This window comes from Charadrius vociferus, unplaced genomic scaffold (genome assembly GCF_000708025.1).
Source record: "Charadrius vociferus isolate BGI_N301 unplaced genomic scaffold, ASM70802v2 scaffold35, whole genome shotgun sequence".
In the NCBI taxonomy this organism is placed as follows: domain Eukaryota; kingdom Metazoa; phylum Chordata; class Aves; order Charadriiformes; family Charadriidae; genus Charadrius; species Charadrius vociferus.
The window spans coordinates 811,621-834,117 of NW_009648640.1; the positions used below are offsets into that span (position 1 = coordinate 811,621).

The window sequence follows — 22,497 nt, forward strand, 5'->3', positions numbered from 1 at the left end:
ATCTGTGTAGGAATGAGTCTTGGTTCTATTGTCAATTCTATTGTTGTGAACCAGGATGCTGCAGGGTGAGGCAGCATCTGCTTTGGCAGTGGGCAGAAAAAATGAAGGGACACTGGATCCCAGTCATTTGAGACAACAGCCTGGGTGTGCAATACAGAGTAATCTGTGCTTTAGCTGACGCTGCGGGTATAGAAGCAGAAAAGTGATTTAGAGTTGCTCAGTAGTTGCTTGACACTTTTGACTTGACTGCTGTGCTGCCAATGTTTGTTTTTCTAGCTCCACTGGAAAGTGCAAGTTGGATAATGGCGCTTGTCCGTCTGATGGCTTTGTGAACTGGGAAAATATCTTTATTCAATTTTATTGGATTTTGGAGTGTGAAAATATTGCATAGTTAAAAAACAAAACCAAACAAACATGACAGCAAAAAACCCCCTTACCTCAAAATATCCAAAAAGAGATCCTTCAGAATCTTAAAGGTGTGGAGTCACAGGTGGGGTATTTCTGATGGTTTCCTGGTTTTATTCATCTACTGGAAAGACCCAAGCCATTTCTATATGTTTGTGGCCTCTTTGGTTCTTGACTTTTTATGGGATGTCCTGGAAATGCATGTGATTGTTATCAGATTCTCATTATAATATCAATAATTGGTCCCATGACAGCTTCAGAAAGTGCATATTTTCAAATTATGAGATAGAGTCTAACTGAAACCAAGAATGTTGGATTTTTTCCTCATAAGAAATGAGTATTCAGAGATAAGGACTTAAATATTTAATAGTTGTCTCTTAGATGTCTTTGCAAGAAGTGATTCATTTTTTCAGTGCTTCACTCTCTGCTAAAAGAAATCTTACTCTGCTACCTAGTTATAAGGATGGATAGGAGATGCTCTTGGTTGGTTTAAGAGACTCTTCTGGGTCAGGGAGCAGTTGGATTCTCAGAAAACTGTGGTTGTCTTGAAGCTGTTGTTAAACATTTCTGTTGCATGAGGAGGTTGTGATACTGAAAAACACGTTTTCTTGTATGTCAAATGGCCCAAAGGCTTGCAATAACTTTTGCTCTACTCCTAAACAAAATATTCCTGAATTTACTTATTTACAGTCACAATTGTTATTATAATACACTCTTTTCTATTTCGTTGTCCTTGTGGCAGCCTGTGAGGTAAAGATGACTTCTTATTTTGGGGGGTGAAAGCTGACTTTTGAAGTCACATTGGGGTTCTACAGGGAAGTTGAGTCTCTGATACACACGTATCATTCTGACTGCTAAATTATTATCTCACTTAGCAACGACGTGCAGAGAACTGTTGTCTGAATTGGGGTAATTGGGTTAGAGAATATTTTTAGCAAAGCTGTTAACAGAAGTTGGATTTTTCTGCAGTTGTAATCTCTTTTCTTGACTCTACGTTCTCAATTGCTTGAATCTCTGTATTTAGGCCAACAGTGAGATGTGGATAACGCTGCAACTTCTCACAGAGCTTTGAGATTTTATATTGTTCACTTAGTAATAATCTGTTCCAAAAATCTACTAAGGAAAGTCTGGCTTTTTTTTCCAGTACATTGCTCTGTAGGACAAATAGCTGAGCAGCTGTATTTGCAGGCACTAGAGCCTAGTGAGGGAAGCACAGGATGCAGTTGGAGGATGTATATATCTATGTATGTATCTGTATGTGTATTGGATTAGCTCATAACATGCAGTGATGTTGCATCAAGAGGTGCTTGAGGCTAGTTCAGCTGGAGCAGGCACAGCAAATGTATACGTCTTGCCTTGTTCGCTGTATACCTGTCAGGATTTGCTGATGGCTTGATCAATGCCACGTGCCCTTTTAGAATGCGGTGACATCTCTGACCCTGGGAAGTCACGCTAGTTCTAGGTTTTACCGCTGATGCTCTTAGTAGCTGTTTCAGTTGCACTGCACAGCTGTCTGCATTCATACAGCTCAGTCTTCTCCAACTGCAGCAGTCAGTTCCTCTGTAACAGACCAACACTGATTTTTGTTGCCATACAAATCACAAAAAATGCCCCTACTGAAGATTGACCTGTTAGTCTTGAACTGTTACCTCCATGTTGTATCCATCCCCTACTTCTCTCTCCCTTTATTACCTTTTATTTTTTTCCCTCTTCCCTTTTATATTGCAATTTTTTCTTTAATTTTTTAGATTATATTTTGTTTGTTTTTTTCTCCTTTTAGAACCTAGCTGTGTGCTTTATTATTTTCTTACCACTTTCTGGGTCAAACATAAATACCCAGTGGAAAACTCTGCTGTCATTCAATAAACACATTGGCTTGATTATTTTTCACTTTATGGTATCTTTACAATTTAACTTCAAAGCAAAGCAGTTCAATGATACAAACAAATCTTAAAGCAAAGTTAATCTTGCTATACAGAAGCACATGTTTCTTTATACTTGAGAAAAATGTTTGCTTATATTGGTGATAGGGGATTTATTCTGTCCATTGCTTGCTTTAAGTGCCGCCCAGATTTTCTGAGTATTATAGAATAACCTTAACCATAAACTTCAAACAAAACTGTTGCCAGCATAAACAATTTATTTTAATCATACCATATGTGATCACTGAGCTGTGAAGCACTGTGTAAGAGTTGCCTTCTCTCTTTCTCTGCGGGAAGAAAGTACGACTCTGCTGCTGAGAGCTGAAGGAAAATGGAAGCACCTAAGGTTGTTTCATACCAGGCGTGTTGTGCGAGCCGGTACCAGAGCTGGGAAAAGAATGAGACATGGAAACCCCTGTTTGTCAGTGCCTGTCTCGGGAAACACCCAACTCACCGCAGAACTGCTCCCCTTTGGGGAAAAAAATGCTGAGATGCTATCTCCATCATCTAATTAAGATGTCTGAAGGGCTTTGAGATGGCTACGAATATGTGTAAGTGCAGCAAGCGCAGAACCGGCTGCCTCAGTTGGAGCGGTGAGAAGCTCAGTGTTCCGCAGCCCTCCAGGCTGTTCATCCTGGTGGCAGAAGGACAGGAGCTGCCGTGGGGGAAACCAGCTCCTGGTGCTGCCTGCCGAGCTTTCTCAAGGCTGGCTGCGTGCAGAGCTAGTGGAGAGCCTTATAGATGTGGGTGTTTTCTACAAGCAGACTGAACTATCGCCCTCTTTATAACCTTTTTTTTTTTTTTGAATTCACTTTTGTCAGAATTGGTGAATAGTACATCACTTAATATGGGACTTCTGTTTTTCTTTAAATTAAGTGAGCTATCTCCTTGTTATGTTTTATGATACATACACGTGCTATTTCAGCAAAGGCAGTAGTATACGATTATATAATTTGAACTGAGCTGAGTACAGTGCTCTTCTAGCTTGATGCAACTCTTAATCTGTTCTCCTTAGTAGAGCTTGCATTTGGCCTGGTTTGGATTCAGACTTTGTACTGGAACTGAACAAACCTGGGTGAGACTTGCAAGTGACCTAAGGCTCATCAGCTCCTTGGTCCCCTGTTTATACAATGGAAATACTCCTTGCTTTTCTCTTCTCTTATTTGGTTCGGTGGTTTAAATTTCAGGGTTTTCTGATTTTTTGTACTATGGTAGCTGATAGTACACACTTCAGTTTCATTTTCAGAAAGTCATTTGGGACTTTCTGTTTAAAACGCAATAAGCCTGAAACCTGAAGCAGCTGTGGTCTTACTGGTGGACATGGAATTTAGAGCAATTATTCTGTCCTGGAGAGAGATACCTTATCTCTTTAGGATTTGGAGTATATTGCCGTGTATCTGTCCTGCTTTTCTAAAGAGCTGTCGATAACTGCATGAATATATTTCTACTGCATGCAGTGGCTGAGCTGTGTGAACGCAGTCGTAGGTGTGCAGGGGCCAATGCTGGAACCCCGCTGCTCCTCCGGCTCGCGAGCAGCAGCAGGAGCTCCCGCTGAGAGCCGTGTAGGGGCAATGACACCAGCACTGTCCTGCTGGTACAGCTCTGATCATGCGCTGGGTTGGGTTTTTTAATGATCATCTAAGTGGAGCATTGCTGATAAAGATGCCTTGTTGCTCTGGATGCGTGCAGTAGGCAGTGCTGAGCCTCTAGGTAAACTGCTGGGAAGGGAGAGCGGGCAGCTCCTCTTTGCTGCCGCTGCACACTTGTGTGTCTGGGAAAAGTTACCCCTCCTCTTGAGGGGGGTGATGGGGAGAAGGGCCACGTGGAGAGGAGACTGTTAATTTACCACTTACCTCCAAGGCTGAGCTGGTTTGTGTGACAGGAACTACTGTTTTTTTATTATTATCAAAACCTGCCATTTGGAGTGGCATGGGTATAAGAGACTTTGAGATCTAGGAATTGTAATTTGGATAAACATCAAGGATGAGGAAAGCAAGAGACCTCTGTGGCTTCAGGACTAAGGAGTTTGGAGTTTCTTTTGAAGTAGTGCCAAATGATGAGCTTAAAGGTAAGCAGGGTGACTGAGGTTGAAGTCCATCAGCAGAACGGCTTGTGACTTGACAGGAAGAGCAACTGCTTATGCTGATGCAAATAAAAGGTCTTAATGATTGTTTGCACTCTCCTTATCCTTATTTTCTGCTAGTTGACAGTCCTGTGTCTTGCAGGTTTTGTTTGTTTCTGCTAGAGAGAAATAGGAATATGAATCATGATTTACGTACGAGACAGGTACTGTGTTTATATGACTGTCATTCTACAGGTCATGGTCCTTTCTTCATCTTGCTTGTCACAGTGGGTCAAGAAACAGCGCAAGGGCTGTCACTTGTGTGTATAAGCGTTAACATGGTCACTTTTGGTGCCTTTGGAACACTATGGGAACGGAGTGTGGCAGGCCAGATTTGTACTCTGATTTGAAGATTTGGGAAGTGCAGAGGGAATGTGTCAGCATTACTAAAGCTGATAATAGAATTACTGCCAGATAATTCCAGCCAGCGTTGCCTGTTTCTGGATAATTTAGCAGAAAGTGGGGCTGGTCTGCTGATGTCATTGCTGTGCTGTAAGAAGAGATGTGCTGTATATGTAAGCTGTAATGCATTTCTAGCTGCAGGGAGGGCACAGGAGGGGATTATGAGCCAGAAAATCTATTTTTGCATTTAAAAAAACAAAAATTGCCGAATAAGGTCCAAGCAGTGCATTTAAAAAAGAAATTCTGCAGCTCTTTGTTCCTGCAAAGTTTACGGGGGGTGTGTGTGTGTGTGTGTGTGTGTGTGTATTTTTGTGTGTGTGTGTTTTAACTAGCTCTATAACATCACTTTTATTCATATTGTTTGTGTAACAGTTTGAGCTCTATTCTGTGTAACACAATCGGAACCCCTTTGCCAAGCTGTCCAGGAAAGCACAACTTGTCACCACAAATTTCTCAGTATGGGACAAGTTGGCATAGATATTCTCGCTACCAAATGCAAAGCCATTTGGAACCAGTTCCACTTGAATTTCGAATGAGATTTAAACAATTGTAAATTTCTTGATGATTGACTTAATTTATCAGTGATGGATTAACTTATCAGAAATGCAAAGACCAGATTCTTAAATACTCTGTTTTCCTCCTGATAACTGGTTGCAAAAATGGAGGAGGCAGTAATTCTAGTTTGGAAGGGCTTGCAATGGTTTTGTAAGGATGATTTTTTTTTTTGTATCTACTTATCTAATTACCTAATGTGATTTTTATGAACTAGAGGTACAAATAAGAGTGCCTGTACTGGAATAGGGTTGCTGAGTATTACCAAATCAAGCACTTGCAGTATCATGACCCTGCTGCCACAAAGGTATGGGTTTTACAAATAGGATTGGGGTCTCTATTTAACAGTTTCCTATTTAAGCTTTCCTAGCCCCCACCATATCAGAGACAGAATCCTTATTTTTTCTATATTATTAAAAACTGTGATTTTTGCATAATTACTTGGCCCTAAATGCTCTAGCTTGAGGAAGACCAGATGATTGGTGGTAAATTATGAGATTTGGACATATCAGGTAAAACTGAGAGTTCTGCTTTTATTTTTTTTTGCCTTTTTTTTTTTTCCCACCACATAATGACATGAGATATATAAGGAAATCAGTGCAACAAGCCACGAAGCAGAAGCTTGTTGGTTGTAAGGTTGTGTGTGGGAGTAAGCAGGTTCCTCTCTATGCAGAGGATATGGATGGCAGGAACTGGTGCTCGTGCAGCCTAGAGCTGGAGCTCCGAGTGACCGGGCTTGCGCTTGGCTGGTGCTGGGTGGCTTTGTTCCTCCCAAAGGGGACCTGCCTCCTCTCTCCTCCGCCCCGGCATGTCTTAAATTGGGTGAAATGGTAGGGGGAGAAGAAACTGGGCAAATCGAGATAAGAATCAGAAGAAAAAGTAAAAGAAATCAATGGAACTGATACCAGAGCGAAAGGAGGTCAACGATTTTGTAGTGGGAATCAAAGGCTGTATGAAGCGCCGCATTTCCTGCGTGCTCCTTCCTGGAAGATCTAATCGCTCCGTGTCCTTATTAAATAAGCTTTTAGACATGCATTTCATGAGTGAAGCACAGAACTTGCAGTAATGGGTCTGCACCAGGTTCTGTAGAGTCCACAGTACCAGAATGGAGAGACGTGGCGGGTGCACAAAAGCTCATCAAAATGGCTGCACTCGCGCATGGGGTCTCTGTTCTGTGAATGCTGTTCTCCGTCCGTGTTTGAAGAGGTTTGTTGCCAGGAGCAACTTGTCTGCATTACTTGGTGACAGGGTAATTGCTCTGCTTGCCTCGACATCTGAGCTTCTGTGAAGGCTCTTCCATGCTCAAATTGTAGCTGTTACTAGAGTCGTTGAGATGCAGGGCTGAATATTTCCAATATACAACACGAATCTAGGCTACAAACAGTCAAGCTAAAAAATAGAAGGTAATGCCAGGGCAGCTGTGCATCAAATATCTCTATAGATAAAACTAGATACAGCACCGCACAGTTTGCTGCCCTTTCAGTTCTTCTTTTAAGTATCACTTTTCAATGGAAAAGGTTGAGGGAAGTACAGAAGTAGTGGTGCTGTCTCCTTCCTTAATTCTCTGATGTGTTTTCAGTGCATATGTTTTTAATTACATTGCATGAAAAGAGGCTGGGGTGGACTAGTGATAGCATTTCTGTTATATTGTATGCTTTTAAATTCCTGCTACAACATCAGGTCAGTAAACATTCAAGCTCCCAGTGCTCCTGGCATTTAGCATCTCAGTTTGTAAATGAGGAAGCAAGGCTAAGTTGTTGTTACTGGTCTTCCAGTGAATCAGGAACACATTCAACCAGCAAGGTATCAAGGGGTGAGGGATATTTCCAGATCTCTGGGAGTACAGTTACTCCATTAGATTATGGATCTGCTATCTTCCTCTCTCACCTGTCTTGGACGCTACTAGTCTGGGCTTTGGAGCACTTGAGATCTTTCAGTTCTTAAGTGCAGAGGAAAATAATCTACATGTACCAGTGTTGCTGTTGGTCCTACAGTTTCCTACCAGTGATTATGGGATGAGCCTGTTTGGTGGAGCGTGCCCCCAGCAGAGAACCATGTTCTCACCATGGTGTTCCACCATGCAGATGGCATTTCGGCTCCGTACTGGTCAGCATGAAGGGAGTCAGTTTGGGGAGCAGAGATGTGCCCAGACTTGCTGTGTATGCTGGCTGCTGGGGTCTGGGCTTGTTGCTGTTGGGATTACCTGGGTGGTTTCAAGACCCTTCAGGAACTCCATCCTCAGGATTCAGTTGCACAATAAATTAGTGCCTCTGGATTAATCCCCAGGAGACTGAATGAGTATATAGCCCGGCTGCAAATGTGACTGTTTTATGCTTGTGAAGTGCTTTCTCTGCAGAACAAATACCGTACAATGCAGGCAGTGAGGTGCAAGCATCTCATTTGTTTCTTTTTGCCAATATATATCCAGCCTGATGGGATGCTCCATGGCCAATGGTGTAGTTTGTTCTGTGATCCCCTTCAATCCTTGGTTTTGCGGAGCATGCTGAAAAGAAAGCTGCTCTCCGGACCAGTGATGCCTTCTCATTTTATTTTGACCTCTCCTGACCTGAGGTGGATTTGAATCTACAACTGACAGTGCTCAGTATCCCATTACTAATCTCCTGAGCCACCCAGTTGCCCCATAAATCTGTAAGCGATATGTTTAACAAAGTGGAGATTAACACAACACTGCCACGGCAGAATTAAGATGTAGTTACGTCTTGAACCGGGGCTGGTTTATGTTGCGCTTCTCTTCTCTAGGTGGAGCTGAAGATCAGCGTCTTACATGGGACGCTTACTTCACCAAAACGGCTTCATTTCATGTTTTGAAATATGCACCTAGCTTTTTTTGCCTTTTGTTGGAATATTATAAACACTGATGATATGCAGAGATGCTGTTCTATGCATAACTTATTCCCATGGCCCCCCATCCATGACCATGACCTTGTCTGACTCGTCTTCCATTGCTGCTGCAGGGAGCTGTCTGAGTATAGGTATTACTACATATTTTTCTGGCTAGGAAATTTTTATATATGTTCAAAGAAAATCATAGTGTTCTTTAAATAACAAAAAAAGGTAGCATAAACCCAATTTCGAAGTATTGCATTTTTACAAAATAGACAATTAATACATTGTTCTCTTTTCATTCTCAACTGCTACTAAAATCACAAGACCTTTAATTAGTGGAGTCTCGGGCTTCTATAATTATGGTACATTTCTTTCTCTTTTTCTCTACAAAGAATATTATTCTGTTTTTTCTTTCTAAACTGTTAGTTTGTATGGTTTTATATACAAAAGAAATTACCAAATTCCCTTATCCTATTGATGTGAGCGAGTAGGGTAGTTTCGTTGAAATGCTGGAGCCTGATAAAATGGGAGAAATTTTGGATAATTTTGATAATTCTTACCTTCAGAACTCGTTGAGTGCTTTGTTGCTAGAAGGGTGTCATGGTTTAACCCTAGCCAGCAGCTAGAACCACTCAGCCTCTTGTGTAAGGTGTCTGTTGAAGGTGGAAGATCTCAAAAGCAGGTGAGACAAGGACCCCGTGTGACAACTGTGGCTTGGAGTATTATGTATTAAATATCCTTGCAAGATTTCTGTTTACTTAAGAACCTCTGATGTTGAGAGCATCTTTATCTGTAATGCAAGTGACAGCATTTTAAAGTTAATTTAATTAAGCTTGTCTGTGCTTTGCTGAAGTAAAATGAGTAGATTATGAAGGTAGCTTTGAATAGGCCTGAAAAGGTTGATTAAATTAGATAGAGCACATTAAATTAAACCAGTAGTTATCTGTTTCACATAATACAGAGGTGCAAGCTGCCTTAAAGCCAGAGGGATGGTGCAGGGGACGACGTTCTTCTGTTTCTCCTCGGACCGTTGCAGTAGCCTATGTCCAATTCCTCACTCTGATGGTTTTACACCTATGATAAAGTGAGAGGTCTGCTGAACATAAAATAATGTAGCTACTTAAAACAGTTTTGTGAGGAAAGGTGGAAGAAACAATTTTGCAAAACACCAGTGTGAAAAAGGTTTCTTGATTTCTTAATGTGGGGTGGAAGACCCAGGAAAGGGGGAATAATGCACATCTTAAGCTACTGCTGTACAGAGCACCAAATGAAATAATTTTTCCCATGATCGTTAGCATAGATTCATCTTTTCAGAGATTAAATTTAACTGCAGGAGGATAACACTGCTCTCCAAATACCCAGTTTTGTGCAGTTGCATAAGCAGTTAAGTAATCGAGGCCCAAATCTGCAAGCTGCTGCGTGGCGTGCAGAGCGCTGGTGGGCTGGAAGGATGGTGCTAATCCCAATGGCATTAGGCTGTGCTGTGGAAGGAGTACCAAAGGATGTGCGGACTAAGTACTGCCGGTACCGCAGCATCCACACGCAGTGCTTGGTGCTGCTGGGTGCTCAGTTGCTGACCGGGCAGTTCCCCTGCCGAGGCTGCCTGCACCCGTCTGCCCGCGGAGCTATGAGGATGGTGAGGACCTGGAGGAGGCTGTGTCCTGGGGCCTTTCCGCCTCCCTGTCCTGTTCCTGAGCCACGCGGTACTGGGGAGTCCTGGAAGAGGAGGAGGAACAAGTCAGTTGCCCTCAAGTAAGAAGAGGTGCCATTTTCCACAGTGTTGGTGGGTGCTCCAGCTGGGCTGCAGCCTCCAGCGGTGACGAAGCTACTGAGCCATGGGTGCACTGGGACACCACTTCTCCAGACCCCTACCCCAGCCTTCCTCCCAGCTGTGAGGAGTCTGTCAGCCTGCAGTTTATCATCTGATGGCCAGGCTCGGGGCTGGGAAATGGTTTGCACTCCTTTTTATTTTTGTGACTAGCGTTATGTTGGGAACATCCCATCTGATCGGCTGAGAAGTGCCAGTGAGGGGTTAGAGCTTTTGCAGGGTCTGTGGTGGCTGGACACACTGGGTCCCTCTCATCCTCTGGACAGCGGTGACTAGCTTGCACCGATACAAGTAAATAATAATAGAGAGCTGTGACTGAGTATTGCTGTGTCAGAAGTACCAAAAAATGTTGCCAAAGAGTACTGTTTAATAGTTGGCTATGTATTGGGAGATCTTTATACTTAAAATTCATATAAAGTTTCTTAAAGATTGTATTTTCCAGGTCATGCATCTAGGTGGAAGAAAAGCTTTAAAATAATTTCTGAGGTTTGGTTTCCTAAATTGCAGATCTATACCAAAATAAAATAATGCTTTCTGAAAACAGGATTTATAGCAAGAAGTTAAAGGTTATTTCTGCTGAGAGTGAAAGCTAAAAGTGGATCGCTGGCCACATGCCAAATTCCACCAGCTCCACAGAAATATTCATAAGGTGGATCAATAATTAAGCCCGCTCTGCAAAAGTAATGCTGTGTTTGACTCAAATTGCTCTGCAGTGCCTGTTCATACACGACTGATTGTTTTAATTTATTTTCCAATTGAATTTTAGGACTATTACCAAGATTTAAGTGTTTCTTTTGGAGAACTTGGGTTTACTGTGTAGTGTATTTAGGTTATTCTGAATAAATTTCCTTACATTTTTTATCCCAGGTGTTCTCAGTTCTCACCTCCTAGGTGAATTGCTGCTGTGCTAATGTTTTAACAGGGTAAGATAATGTGGAAAATGGGTGGGATGGCAGTAGCATTTCCTTAGTCAATATGACTGAACAAAGGAAAAACATAATAACTAAATGTAACTGTTTTGCTAACATGCATTTATTCTCTTGCTCTAATCCTCATGTTTTCAATCCTTACTAGAGAGAGATGGATTCAGGAGAATGAGATAGGTCCTGTTTTCTCTTATGCTTTATCGGCAAACTAGTAACAACCTTGTAGTTGCAGAATTTCTATAACTTGTGGGGAAAATAAGTCCTTCTATCTAATTAGTTCTATCTAATTCCAGGGGAAATTTGCAGGGCCAGCTATTTACCTCACTTGCGAATGGAACAAGTTTGATGCAGCGTTCAGTACATGTGGCCTCTACATTTTGAAAGGGAGTAAAGACTTTAATTCCTACTATTGTAGGTTAGAGAGAAGAAATGTGTTTTATGCCATCTTCCAAGGGAGAAACTCAGTGCTGTGTGAGGGATGTGCTTCGACTGAAAAATTGAATTGCCGCTGGTAATAGTTTGCTTTCTGCTCTTTGAAAAATTCTGTCTTCCAGGCCTGCAATTATATACCTTTTATTTATAAAACGTCTCCTACAAGAGCACTTATGGTAGTGAAAACTAGCTGGGAAATAATTTCCCATTAATTAAGCTCCTACGTATCGCATGATTCTATTACCTGTATACTCATCCGTTGTGTGTACTGGCAGTGGCATCTTGTATGGTATGTTAAACCCACTCATAGATCATTCATTCCAACTGCGTCAATAAAACGTGTTCAATTGAATAGAGAGCCAGAATAATAATGACAGAGTTTCAGCAGTCATGGTTTGCCAAACGACACGTCTGATAAACCGAGCCACGTGATTTGGCACTGTTTTGTTTCTGCAGGGACCAAAAGTTTTCCCAAGCGATCGGCTGATGATTGCATGACTGATGCACCCCTTTTACAGGGGGTAAAGGGGATGCCTTTATTTGACCAGGTTGTGGAGAAAAGAACATTCCTGCCTTCTGAGGAGACAGAAGACTAAGATGAGTGAGAGGGACCCTATATACGTTATCTCTCTGCCCGTTTCAGCTGAGTGCCCTAACTGTCAGCTGTTAGGAAGAGCTGAATCCGGCAGCCTGGCAGAGGTGAGGCTGAGCCCCTTTCCAGACCTTCTCGCAGAGATGCAGCTGGCAACACGGACACATGGGCCTTGTGACCTGTGGTCCCACTTCAGTTGCTGGTGCTTAGACCCCCATACACATGAACGCGCACAGAATTAACTCCCTCACCCAGAAAGAGAGTTAGAAAGGAATTTAGTAAGAAGATGGGACTGTGCTGACCAGGTGTGGGACATGGCTGGACAAGCATAGTGACCAGCAGCCTGCTTATGTGACTGGTGCTTTTATTCCTTCATCCCATGTTTGTTCCTTTCCAAATCACTCACATCCCTCCCTTTCCTTGCCTCCCCTAATCATCCCCTAACTCTTGTGCAATCCTGAAATGTTCTTCCCCTGCATCCCATAATGTGTGCTGTACCCCTAAGTAGTCTGAAAGTTGATCCTGAGAGTCATCTTGATGGCCGTCACACCTGGACCATGGGGCAGATCCTCTCCAGGGATAGCCTTGGCAGGAGCCCTGTCAGGGTGTCCCTACCCTTTTGGGTCCCCTGCGAGCCTTTGTGCTTCTGTGCTCATCAGGACATGCTGAGATGAGCCTTGGATGGACTGATGGATGGTTTGCCATCTTTTAAAAATGAAAGTGTGACCTCTCCTTGAGTCTCGTTCAAAACAATGCCTCCCTCAAAGATGTGCTGGCATGGTCTTTTGCAGGCAAGTATGAATGTGCTTCGCCTCCGCTTGTATGTTTGGGGTCAGAACTGTACTAGGCATATTCACAGCTGCCAGTGGTCACATAACATGCTCCCAGCTGTTTTCTGCTCAAGCAGAACAAACTTGCATCTGTCCTGGGATAAATCTGGACGGTATGTCTAATTCTAGGGGATGGTTTCAGGCTATAATTCCTTATCTGACTCGTATGTCTCCTTACAGCCCCCAAAAAGCAAAGAAACCCAGCATTTTGTGTGCTTTCTTCTACCTTTCTACTTTAGCAATTATATATCTGAGCTACATGCTGGCTGTTGGAAATTCTGTTCTAAGCCATCTCACCTGATCCCTGGTTTTTATAAGGTGCTTTGGGGATGGACCTTGGACTGTGGATTCTGTCTCCAAGCTCAGATGTCTAGAAGTCAGGTGTTGTCTTGCTTAGCATCATAACCTGCAGATAAGCTAGTGGAGTCAACCCCGAATGTCTGAAGATCACAGGGAATTAATCATGAAATTGCATTAAGTCTCCTAATTCTTAGCGGGCAGCTGTAAGCACTGAGCACTTCTCATTTCCTGTCCATGTGGAACTTAGGAGAGTTGATTTTTTAATTTTTTAACGGGAAATGTATTTAGTTATCTTTAATTGAGGCTGCGTTAGCTCCTAGTTAAAGTGCACTGCTCTGTGATGTGGCTTGTAAAATGATGGTTTTGGTAGCACATGCATTTGTGGTCAAGGTTCTTTTTGTGCTTGTGAAATACTCAGATTTTTAAATGCCAAGCCTGTAAACTCCATAGGAAACTGAACATTAAGCTGGTGAAATTGCAATTGGCAATACATATGAATAGTGTTCTTCATGCTATCGAAGGGCCAGAACAGAATCTATCTAGCTGTCAATACAACTTCAACAGGAATTGTGTGGGTGGATCGGAGCACTTATCCTAGCCATTATGCAGCAGTGGCATAAGTTAATGGAACAGATTGTCAGGGGGGCTGTAGGAAGTAATGGCATAGGAAGGAAGATGTGATTTATGTATGAGAGATAATACACTGCATATAATGAGAAAGTTTGAAAAATAATGTATGGAGGCGGCACACAGATAAAACTGTTAGCATCAACTCAGAAAATAAGACTTTATTTCTAGCTGCTTATTGCTTTCTTGAATAAGTGCTAATAAGGCTGAAATCTTCCTGATTCTGGTATTTAATTCAGGCTGAGTTACATGAAAAAAAAAAAACACCAAAACACAGTTATCTTATTTCTGAAGGTGACAATAGGGGAAAAAGTACTGCTTGGGAACATGCTAAAAATGTGATATTCATGCTTGCTCACCTTCCCTGTCTGCTTTGGAGCAAAACCTTTGGATCTGCCAGCACGTTGCCTTTGTAGGATGGATATGGCTTTTGTTACCTTTGAGGAAAGTCTGTCAAAAATTAAGAGCTTATAACAATAACACTTTCCAAAACAACAATAAAACCAAAAAAAACCCTCAAATCATAGTTTGCTCCAGAGAAAAACCTTCTGTCTTAACAGTATCTTGGCAGCTGAATTGCCCCAGCTTTCCTTCAGGCTGAGCACCTTCTCCGTGTCTCAGGGGTTGTGGTCTCCTCCAGCCCCTATAAGCTGAGCGTGAGCTCCTGTGGGATACATGCAGAGTGGGTCTGCAGGCTGCCCATCTGGGACATGGAAGGAGTAAGGGACAACCTGGGAGGAGACGTGATGAAGGTCACAGCCTGCCACCAGGAGCCTGGAGCTGTGGAGATGGTGGTGAGGAGGACTCCAAAGAGAGCTGGTGGGACAGAAGGGTCAGGAAGCTGAACAAGGTGAGCGGGGTGACATGAGGAGGTGCCCAGTGTTTCTGCAACATCAGAGACCCAAGCAGAAACTTCTGAACAAAGAAAGAGGGAGGAGGATAAGTAGCCTAAGAACAGGGAGTGCACATGGCGGTCTAGGTGGGGAAAAGAGGGTTGAGCAGGATTGAGAGGATTTAGGGTAGAGAAGTGGTGGTAGAACAAAAGAAGTGTAAATGCTTGAACTGAGGATAGGCAGAAGGTCTGTGCCCACTCATCGTACTCTCCTTTGTGGAAAGGAGCATGAGCCTTGAGTTGTCTTTGTTTAAGATCAGTGTGGAGATGAAGCACTAAAAAACCTTCCCCAAAACTGTTAAGTGCTGCTTTGATAATGGACGGCTCTTGTTTTGTGCAGTTGGTGACAGATGCTTTGTGATCTTTCATGTTCATTTATTTTCTTCACATATCAATGATGGGTGTTCCAGTCTTTTAGCTTCCCAGAACAAAAATCCCGAGGAAGAAATTTGACCTATGTAGCACGTTTGTGAATTGCTGCTTTACATTTGTAGCTTTTCAGTTTGACAGATAAGTAATGGTTGCAGCCAGTGCCTCTTTCAGCCGTGTGCAGCACAATTATAATAGGATGGGTTTTTGGGGCTCTCTGACATTATAGTTGTTGAGAGCTCAGTAGAAGAGCTGGATTGATTGCACCAGAGCAATGTTTGCCGGGAGTGCTGTGTTTGCCGTGGTAGGATGATGTACCGGCATCACTCTCTGCTACTCTCTCACATTGCTTGGCTAATAAGCCTCAACTCAGGCATGAAGGAAATAAATGGGATAAGTGGATGGCTGAGGTTGTGTGTCTGTGTGTTTTTTGGCCTCTTGCATTAGAGCTTATTGTCTAGTGCTTGGAATAAGCAAAATGGGGGTAAGTAGGTAAAAAGTCCATTTGAGAAATTGTTCCCGAATAGTTATAGCAGGGCTGGGCAGCCCTTCTCATCCTGAGAACAAAGAGCTTTGTCTAGCTGAGAGCCACACAATGTGTACTGTCTGTGGAAAGCTGTGGAGAGCAGAATTTGGGGTAGTTGCCAGCTGGGTGCTCCCAACAGTCCCACCATTCTCCTGGGGGCTGTGGCTGCTGTGGATGAGGGTTGGGGCTGCATTGGGGATGTCAATCTGAGTTGCCTCGTTGTGCTTGTGTCTTAAGAAGTGAGGTGCTTGGATGGCCCAGCGTTCACCCCATGCCAGCACAAAACCATGAATTCGTTACTAAATGATGTATAAATTGCCTTCTTATCCTTGAGATCGGAAATTCTGGGATGCAACATGAAGAACATACATTGCAGGCAAACACCTCTCTGTCTTATTTCCCCTGTGGCTGTTAAGCACCCGACTTTAAGGAGCAGGCAAGTGTAAGCTTATGATCTGCTTGAAGGAAAATCAAAGTGTGACAAAAATGGCTAATTGAGCACAGCATTTGAACAGCTGGCTGCAAACGGCAGAAATGGCACGTCGACTCAACAGAACAAGACTCCTACGTTGGGTATCCAGCCACCTCGCAGTTAGCTTTGAAGCCCTTGTTATGCTGTTCTTGGAGCAGGTGTCACATCTTCGAAGGGAAATACTACAGGATTTGATGGAAGATAAGAAAGATGTTACGCATACGCTTAGTGTAACTTTAAATAAAGGAATTGTATTTTAAATGCAGATGTCTTGCCTGTTTTTGAGTTGTAAAGAACTGAACTGCTGTCTTAGAAGTCGATTTGCCTTTTAAGTGTCATGCAAACCTATTTTTAGGATTGCTAATACGTATTTCTCTTGTAACCAATTATACTCGCTACAAAGAGGAATGAAAATTTACAGTGTGTATGTGCAGGTTGTGCTACACCGTATATACATATGAATAAGTGTCAGTCATGGTGTTACCTGGGAATTAGGGCAGCTCGGAGTCTGTGGTGGAATGGTGGTGGTTCACAACCTGGAAATGGCTCCGATCCCATTCAAGAGGTCATTTTGGAGCTCTTTCCACACAGCATCCTGTTATTTGTTGGTGCTAAGGGTACAAATCGTGACAATTTCTGGATAAAATACAAGCTTAGGGCAGCATAACAGTCTGACTGGGCTGCCTGTTTTGGGTCTAACCTATGATTTTAATGACACACGTTTGCATGTTTAGCACAGAAATGAAACCAGGCTATTTCTGCTGAAGGAACATGTAGTGTGCTGGGACTGTGCTTGGACCATGCTGGGCCACCCCAGCCTCAGCAGAAGGCAGCTCTCAGGACCTGCAAACCTCTGATTCTCTTGGGTCTGATTGCTGTTTCTCGCACCACAGCTTTCACTAGTTTACAGTAATGAACAGCAAATCTTTTGTTAGTATTTATATGGCTATTCCGCCTTAACTCCTAGGAGAGGGAGAAAATAATCAACCTTCAATTGCTGATATTTCAGATTATTGTTTCCTGCAACTGTAGCTGCTGACCCAAATGTGAACACACAGAAAACATATGCCGCGTTTCATTTGCCAGCTATAGAAAAGATGGGTTTGGAGCACATGAGATGTCACATCTGTTTAGTCGACAAAATATTGTGGTCTCCATTGCACTGAATGCTTCCTTTGTAGTAAATGCTGCATTTCAGGATGTCTGTTAAATTGGGTCTGTAAACTGTTTTAAATGTTCTTTATCTTACAGAGTTTCTCTTTTGTTTGCAGCAAGGGAAACCGTATGTCTTTGATCGAGTGTTACCTCCTAATACAACCCAGGAACAAGTTTATAATGCCTGTGCCAAGCAGATTGTTAAAGGTAGGTGTTGTCTTTGTTTATTCCTGCTTGGGTGGAGACAAAAAGATGTCTCCCTGTCCCCTCGAGCTATTTAAAGACAGGATAATAAATGTTTAGATGTGGGAGTTTAGTAATTAGTAATTCCAATCATTTTCTTTTTTAAGGACTTGTCTGTGTAAAAAAAACAAACCAAACCAAAAAAACCCCAAAACAAACAAACAAACAAAGAGAAGAAGGAATTGCAATAGTTGTTTCTTACTTTCTCCTTGTGTGTGACTGTTATTCCACACAAATACTTTCTTTTTGTGATATACGATAAGCAAAAAAAAGCATGTTCTTCATACAGTGTGAGACACTTCAGTATGGGATGAGCGTGGAATAGCTGTGTCTTTGAATGGAAGGATGGGCTATTAAAGGAAAAAAAAGAAGGCACTGGTTTTGTAGCTGCTTTGCGTGCAGATAGCTTGCATTTAAAAATGAAATGAGAGCCCAAGTGCATATTGGATAGCACCTATTTGTTTAAAACAAAACCTTCATAAACTGTTGAAATTTCAAGATTTTAACTTGAGAATCCAACTTTTTGGGTGCATTTTAATTGTCTGCTGTACTTCTCCGACCTCACAAATCACCCTCAGACCTCCCATTTGGTTCTGATGCTGGATAGTCCATCCATGATGGTATTACAACTACTACAGTGTCTTAGGGGTTGCAGGTAGTACCTGGCCTGGTTGTTCTCTGGCCTTGTGCAGTGTCCCCCAAGATTTGGTCCTCTGTTTTTGTTTTCAAATCAAAGTGTGCAGACAGTGGGAATGATGTCGGAGCTGGTCAGAGTTGTGCTTTTATAGCAATGCAAGGCTGCATGTTGAACGCTGTGGGATTTATGTGGCATGAGAGATTTGGGGTTGCTCAGAGGTGCAGGAGCTGCTGGAGCAGTGTTGAAGGACTCGCTAGCGTTTCAGGCGTGGGGCTGGATCTGCTGAGAGCTTATGCGTGCTGCTGGTGGGGAGAGGTCCCAGGAGTAAGCAGCCCTGCTGCAAACCCTGGGTTCTGTACTGGAGGAAATTGGTTGGCTCGTTCGGAAAGCCTCTAGCAAACCAACACACGTGTAGTCTAGTTGATTGGGGATGAGGACCAGAAGCTAAATTATTTGATGTTGGAGAGAGGAAATGAGTCATAAGATTTCAGTTGCCTTTTCTCAGCAGGGAGCCTAATTATGGCAATTCTGACTTCAGACGGGTAAGCCTTTAATAAAAACTGGTGGGATTGGAGTTGTAGAGTTTACAAATCATTAGTTTGGGTTGCTGACACACCACTCAACTTTTGGAATTTGAGGCAACTGTTTCAATACTACAGTGTGTGCTGACAGAAGCAGCACATCACTGTTTGTAGACTTGCGGAGGGTATTTATATCCCCTGTGGAAGCTGGTTTCCTCTGAATAGTGAGAGAAATAAAATTCTGTTTGAGAGCAATTTGGAAGACCTAAATCAGTGACAAATTCTTCTTCATTAACCAAATAGAAAGCCAAATACTTCCCAAAGTCCTGTTTGAAAATAGCGTTCAAACATGCTTTTGCATGTGTGTTAACTTGGACCTTCTAGATACCTTGAAAGGCAAGTTTGATGGGGGGAAAGGTGTAGAAGAAAGGAAAAGAGAAAGAAAAATGGGAAAAAAAGAGAGAAAGAAGGGTAGCAAGGAGAAGGGAGAGAAAGGGAGAGGGGGGAGAGAAAGAGAGTGTAAGACAGGGAGGGAGAGTGCAGTGTTACTGGAGTGATGTTTTTGAGCTCTGGGCTTGCATTTCCTTATGTTTAATTTCCAGTTTAAAGCCTAATAAAATGAAGAATATGAAACAGACTGGGCTGTTTCTGATAGACTGGAACAATGTAATTTACTACATGGAAGTATGAGCTGAGTGCATTACAACTTGGAGCACTATTCAAATCTTTGAGACTTTTTTAGATAGCTTTTCAAGGTTGCCATTTGTTATCAGATTTCATTATACTCCCACGAAATGGCTGATGGTTTCATTGTGATTAATGTTATTGCAGAAAATGCCAGCTGGTCTAACAGTCTCTAAAACAATGGTTACAATAACTATGTTGACAATAAGAATGATCAAAATTAGGGTTTTTTTCACTAAAGAAGAAATGGGATTACGTTTAAGTAAACAGCTCAGTGACTAAGTCAAAGTATTTCACGTTCTATATGTGAGAAACATGAGAAACAAGGACTTTTTTAGAGGACGAGAAGCAATCTCTGTGTTACAGTGATTTGCATCAGAGTGGGAGCTGGAATGGTGTTTGTTCAAGGTATTCCCAAGGCCAGAGGTACCAGTAGTGGAAGTGTGTGAGGAATCACCACTAGCGCATATGACCACAGTTCGGGTACTTGTGTTTGCATTTTTTTACCCAAACTAAGAAATATCGCTAAATCTGAAAGGAAACAATAGTATGTAATTGCCACCACTTTTCCTTTGTTTCCCATTGCTCTCTATTGCCAGAAAACAGCTTTATCTTCTCAGTCTACACAGATGGATGTGCGTATCCGGATTTTGCATCTTTCCTACAATTACATTGAAGGGAGAATATATAGTGGCCCAAGCTCTTGCTGAGCACCGGAGGTGCGAGCCTGTTAGTGCACATGTGAACATCTGTGCATTTGTGTGTCGCATGAGGAGGAGAAAATTGCTTTAATGGTTTTTTGGGTGGTGGGGTTGCTCTTACTGGGTGGCTTGTTGACTTTCTATTCTGGTTACAAATATGGGCCTCACACATTGAGTCGCAGAACGTTTAGAGCTGTAAAAGATAAGTATAAGGTAAACATTTGGTCATAGAAAAGAGGCTGAAAGGACTTCTGTAAAGCCATTCTGTAAAGCCATTTGGTCTTTCTTCTTGCCATTGACTCCTATAGTTGTCAGAGGTCCGTTTGAAAGATCTCCAGTCTGCAGCTGCCCTTGGTGACCTGTTGTAGAGCTCTGCTGGGTACTTCAGTGCTGCTGGAGACTTTCTGGGTCCCTAACCTGCGTGAGTCTGTGTTGTAGCCCCAAGACAAGGGCTGTGGTTTTAGATTGTTCCTGCTTCTCCTATCTGTCCGTCATCGTCAGGAAAATCACCTGGCAACAGTTGAGTGGCTGAGTCAAGTAGCTGGCTTTTGTGGGGAGAGTAAATCAAACTTGAAATCATTGTAGAGAGAGTTGGACCAGGAATTAAGAAAAGCCCTTGGTCTTATTTTGTTTGTTATGAGTTACGTAAAAATCCCAACTGGTCTTTGTTTGGTCACTTTGTTCATCTGTTTTTTCCCCTCCTCTCCCTTGCTCTCAAGTTTTGTGCAGACTATTTCTATCAACAACTGTCTTCTCTCTTTATTTGGTTGACAGATGGTATATTAACTATATTAAGGTGGAAAATCTTCCAACAAAAATAACCTCTTCTACCACTGAGACCACCAACCTTTTTAATTGCGGGTGATGTGAAGGACTATTTTTTTATAGAATAAGGTATTTTTTTCCTAATTGGGAAGGTAAACTACTTATCTATGCTTCCTCAACCAGGGATGTATCTTAGTATACACTGATGCAAATTCTGAGCAATTTTCTTACATAACAGTTGCTTAATCAGATTATTTTCCCCTTAGGCTGTGTACCGCTATAGAGCTGACATTGTATTTTGCATTCACCTGGAGATAATAAGCCTTTTTTTTTTTTTTTTTTAGTTCAACCTTTTTTTTTTAAAATGTTAACCAAGTTTGGCAAAAATTGGAAATAGTAGTAGTGAACTCCTAGATTGTGCTTGACTGTCCTGGGGTAGAATTGCAAGGGTATTTGGATGCTAGGTGGTATTTTAGAAACTTTTAAAAAAGAATTGCACATGTTTGCTCAAAGGTTTCTTAATTCCTCCTAGGACAACTATTTTTTTTTGGTGCCTAAACAAGTTCTGGTTCTGGTTCTGTGCATCTTCCAAACACGAGCTGACTTTCATTTAAAGAGAAAAACAAACCTTCCTTTTCCAACTTCTAGATAGATTTTAGTTTAGAATAAAAAAGTCCAAACAGAAATGTTTTCTTTCCTTGCTGGCTAACAAAGATGGAACCTTTTATACACGATAGCTGTGGAGTACTTATAACTGGATCTGGTCAATGAAGTTAAATATGACTGCCTCCCTGTTGGGCTTAGATGTGTTTAATAAGAAAAGTGTCGAGTAAGCTTTTGATTTAAAATATTTCAAATACAGTTGCATTAAACATTGCCTTTCCTATAGGCTATTTTGAAATTTAGTATTAATCTGATTAACTTTTTAAAAGGAAGTAATATTTTTGTATTAAAAAACAAGATAGAACTCCTATTTCCTGTGAGCTGCTGGCACCGCTCTTACGCTGCAGATCCCTGGCTGCACCTCTGTGACCTCCTTGGTCTTGCACTCCGTCTTTCTGCTGGTTCGCCCAAGTTAGACCCATTGGTGCAAGTTGAGTGGAGCTCCTAGCGGAATTTGGTTTAAAGTTTTAATCATCAACAATCTTCGGGAAATTGCTAAGCAGCTAATTTTCTCTTGTTAATACTTTAATGTCTTCCAAAGACATTCCTTAGTATACATTGAGGTTTCCTTGGAAAAAAAAGTGCTGTTAAAATTGCACCCCTGAAAGTTCAAGGGAATGGGCTTTGAACACAGTGCAGCCGGAGCGCCAGCAGTGAGGCTCGCCAACTGGTTTCTCCTGCGTTCAAGCCACCGTTGCTGCAGCCCTTCCCTTCCACTCAAGTTCCTTCTGTGTTGAACTGAAAATCAATGAGACGTTCCCTTCAGAAAAGAACGGGTGAATAAATGTTTTGAAATACTAATAACATGAAATTTGGCCCTATTTAGAAACCTGCTGGTGAAGTAATGGGTCGAAGGCATGAACTCAGGATAGCACTGCATCTGTGGCTGGACATCTGCTTTTTTTTGTCTATGCAATTATTATTTATAATTTCTTATTTTAAACTTTGTTTCCTTAAAGCAAGAATAAGTAGTGTCTCTATTTTTATAAACAGATGAGGATGCTAAATTCATACAAAATGTTAATACCAGAATGACAGTAATTATAGTCTCTAACTTTGCCATTCTCCTAGATTTCAAGATTTG

The 22,497-nt window shown here is 42.1% G+C and overlaps 1 protein-coding gene across 1 annotated transcript in view; it reads left to right on the plus strand.

Moving 5' to 3' along the window:
- The first annotated feature begins 9,715 nt into the window (after window positions 1-9,715).
- Window positions 9,716-22,497, plus strand: part of KIF5C (kinesin family member 5C) — a 69,017-nt gene continuing 56,235 nt past the window's right edge. The window contains exons 1-2 of the mRNA XM_009886358.1: window positions 9,716-9,886; window positions 17,316-17,406. Coding sequence (XP_009884660.1) covers window positions 9,716-9,886; window positions 17,316-17,406 — 262 coding nt within the window. The remainder of the gene's footprint in view (window positions 9,887-17,315; window positions 17,407-22,497) is intronic.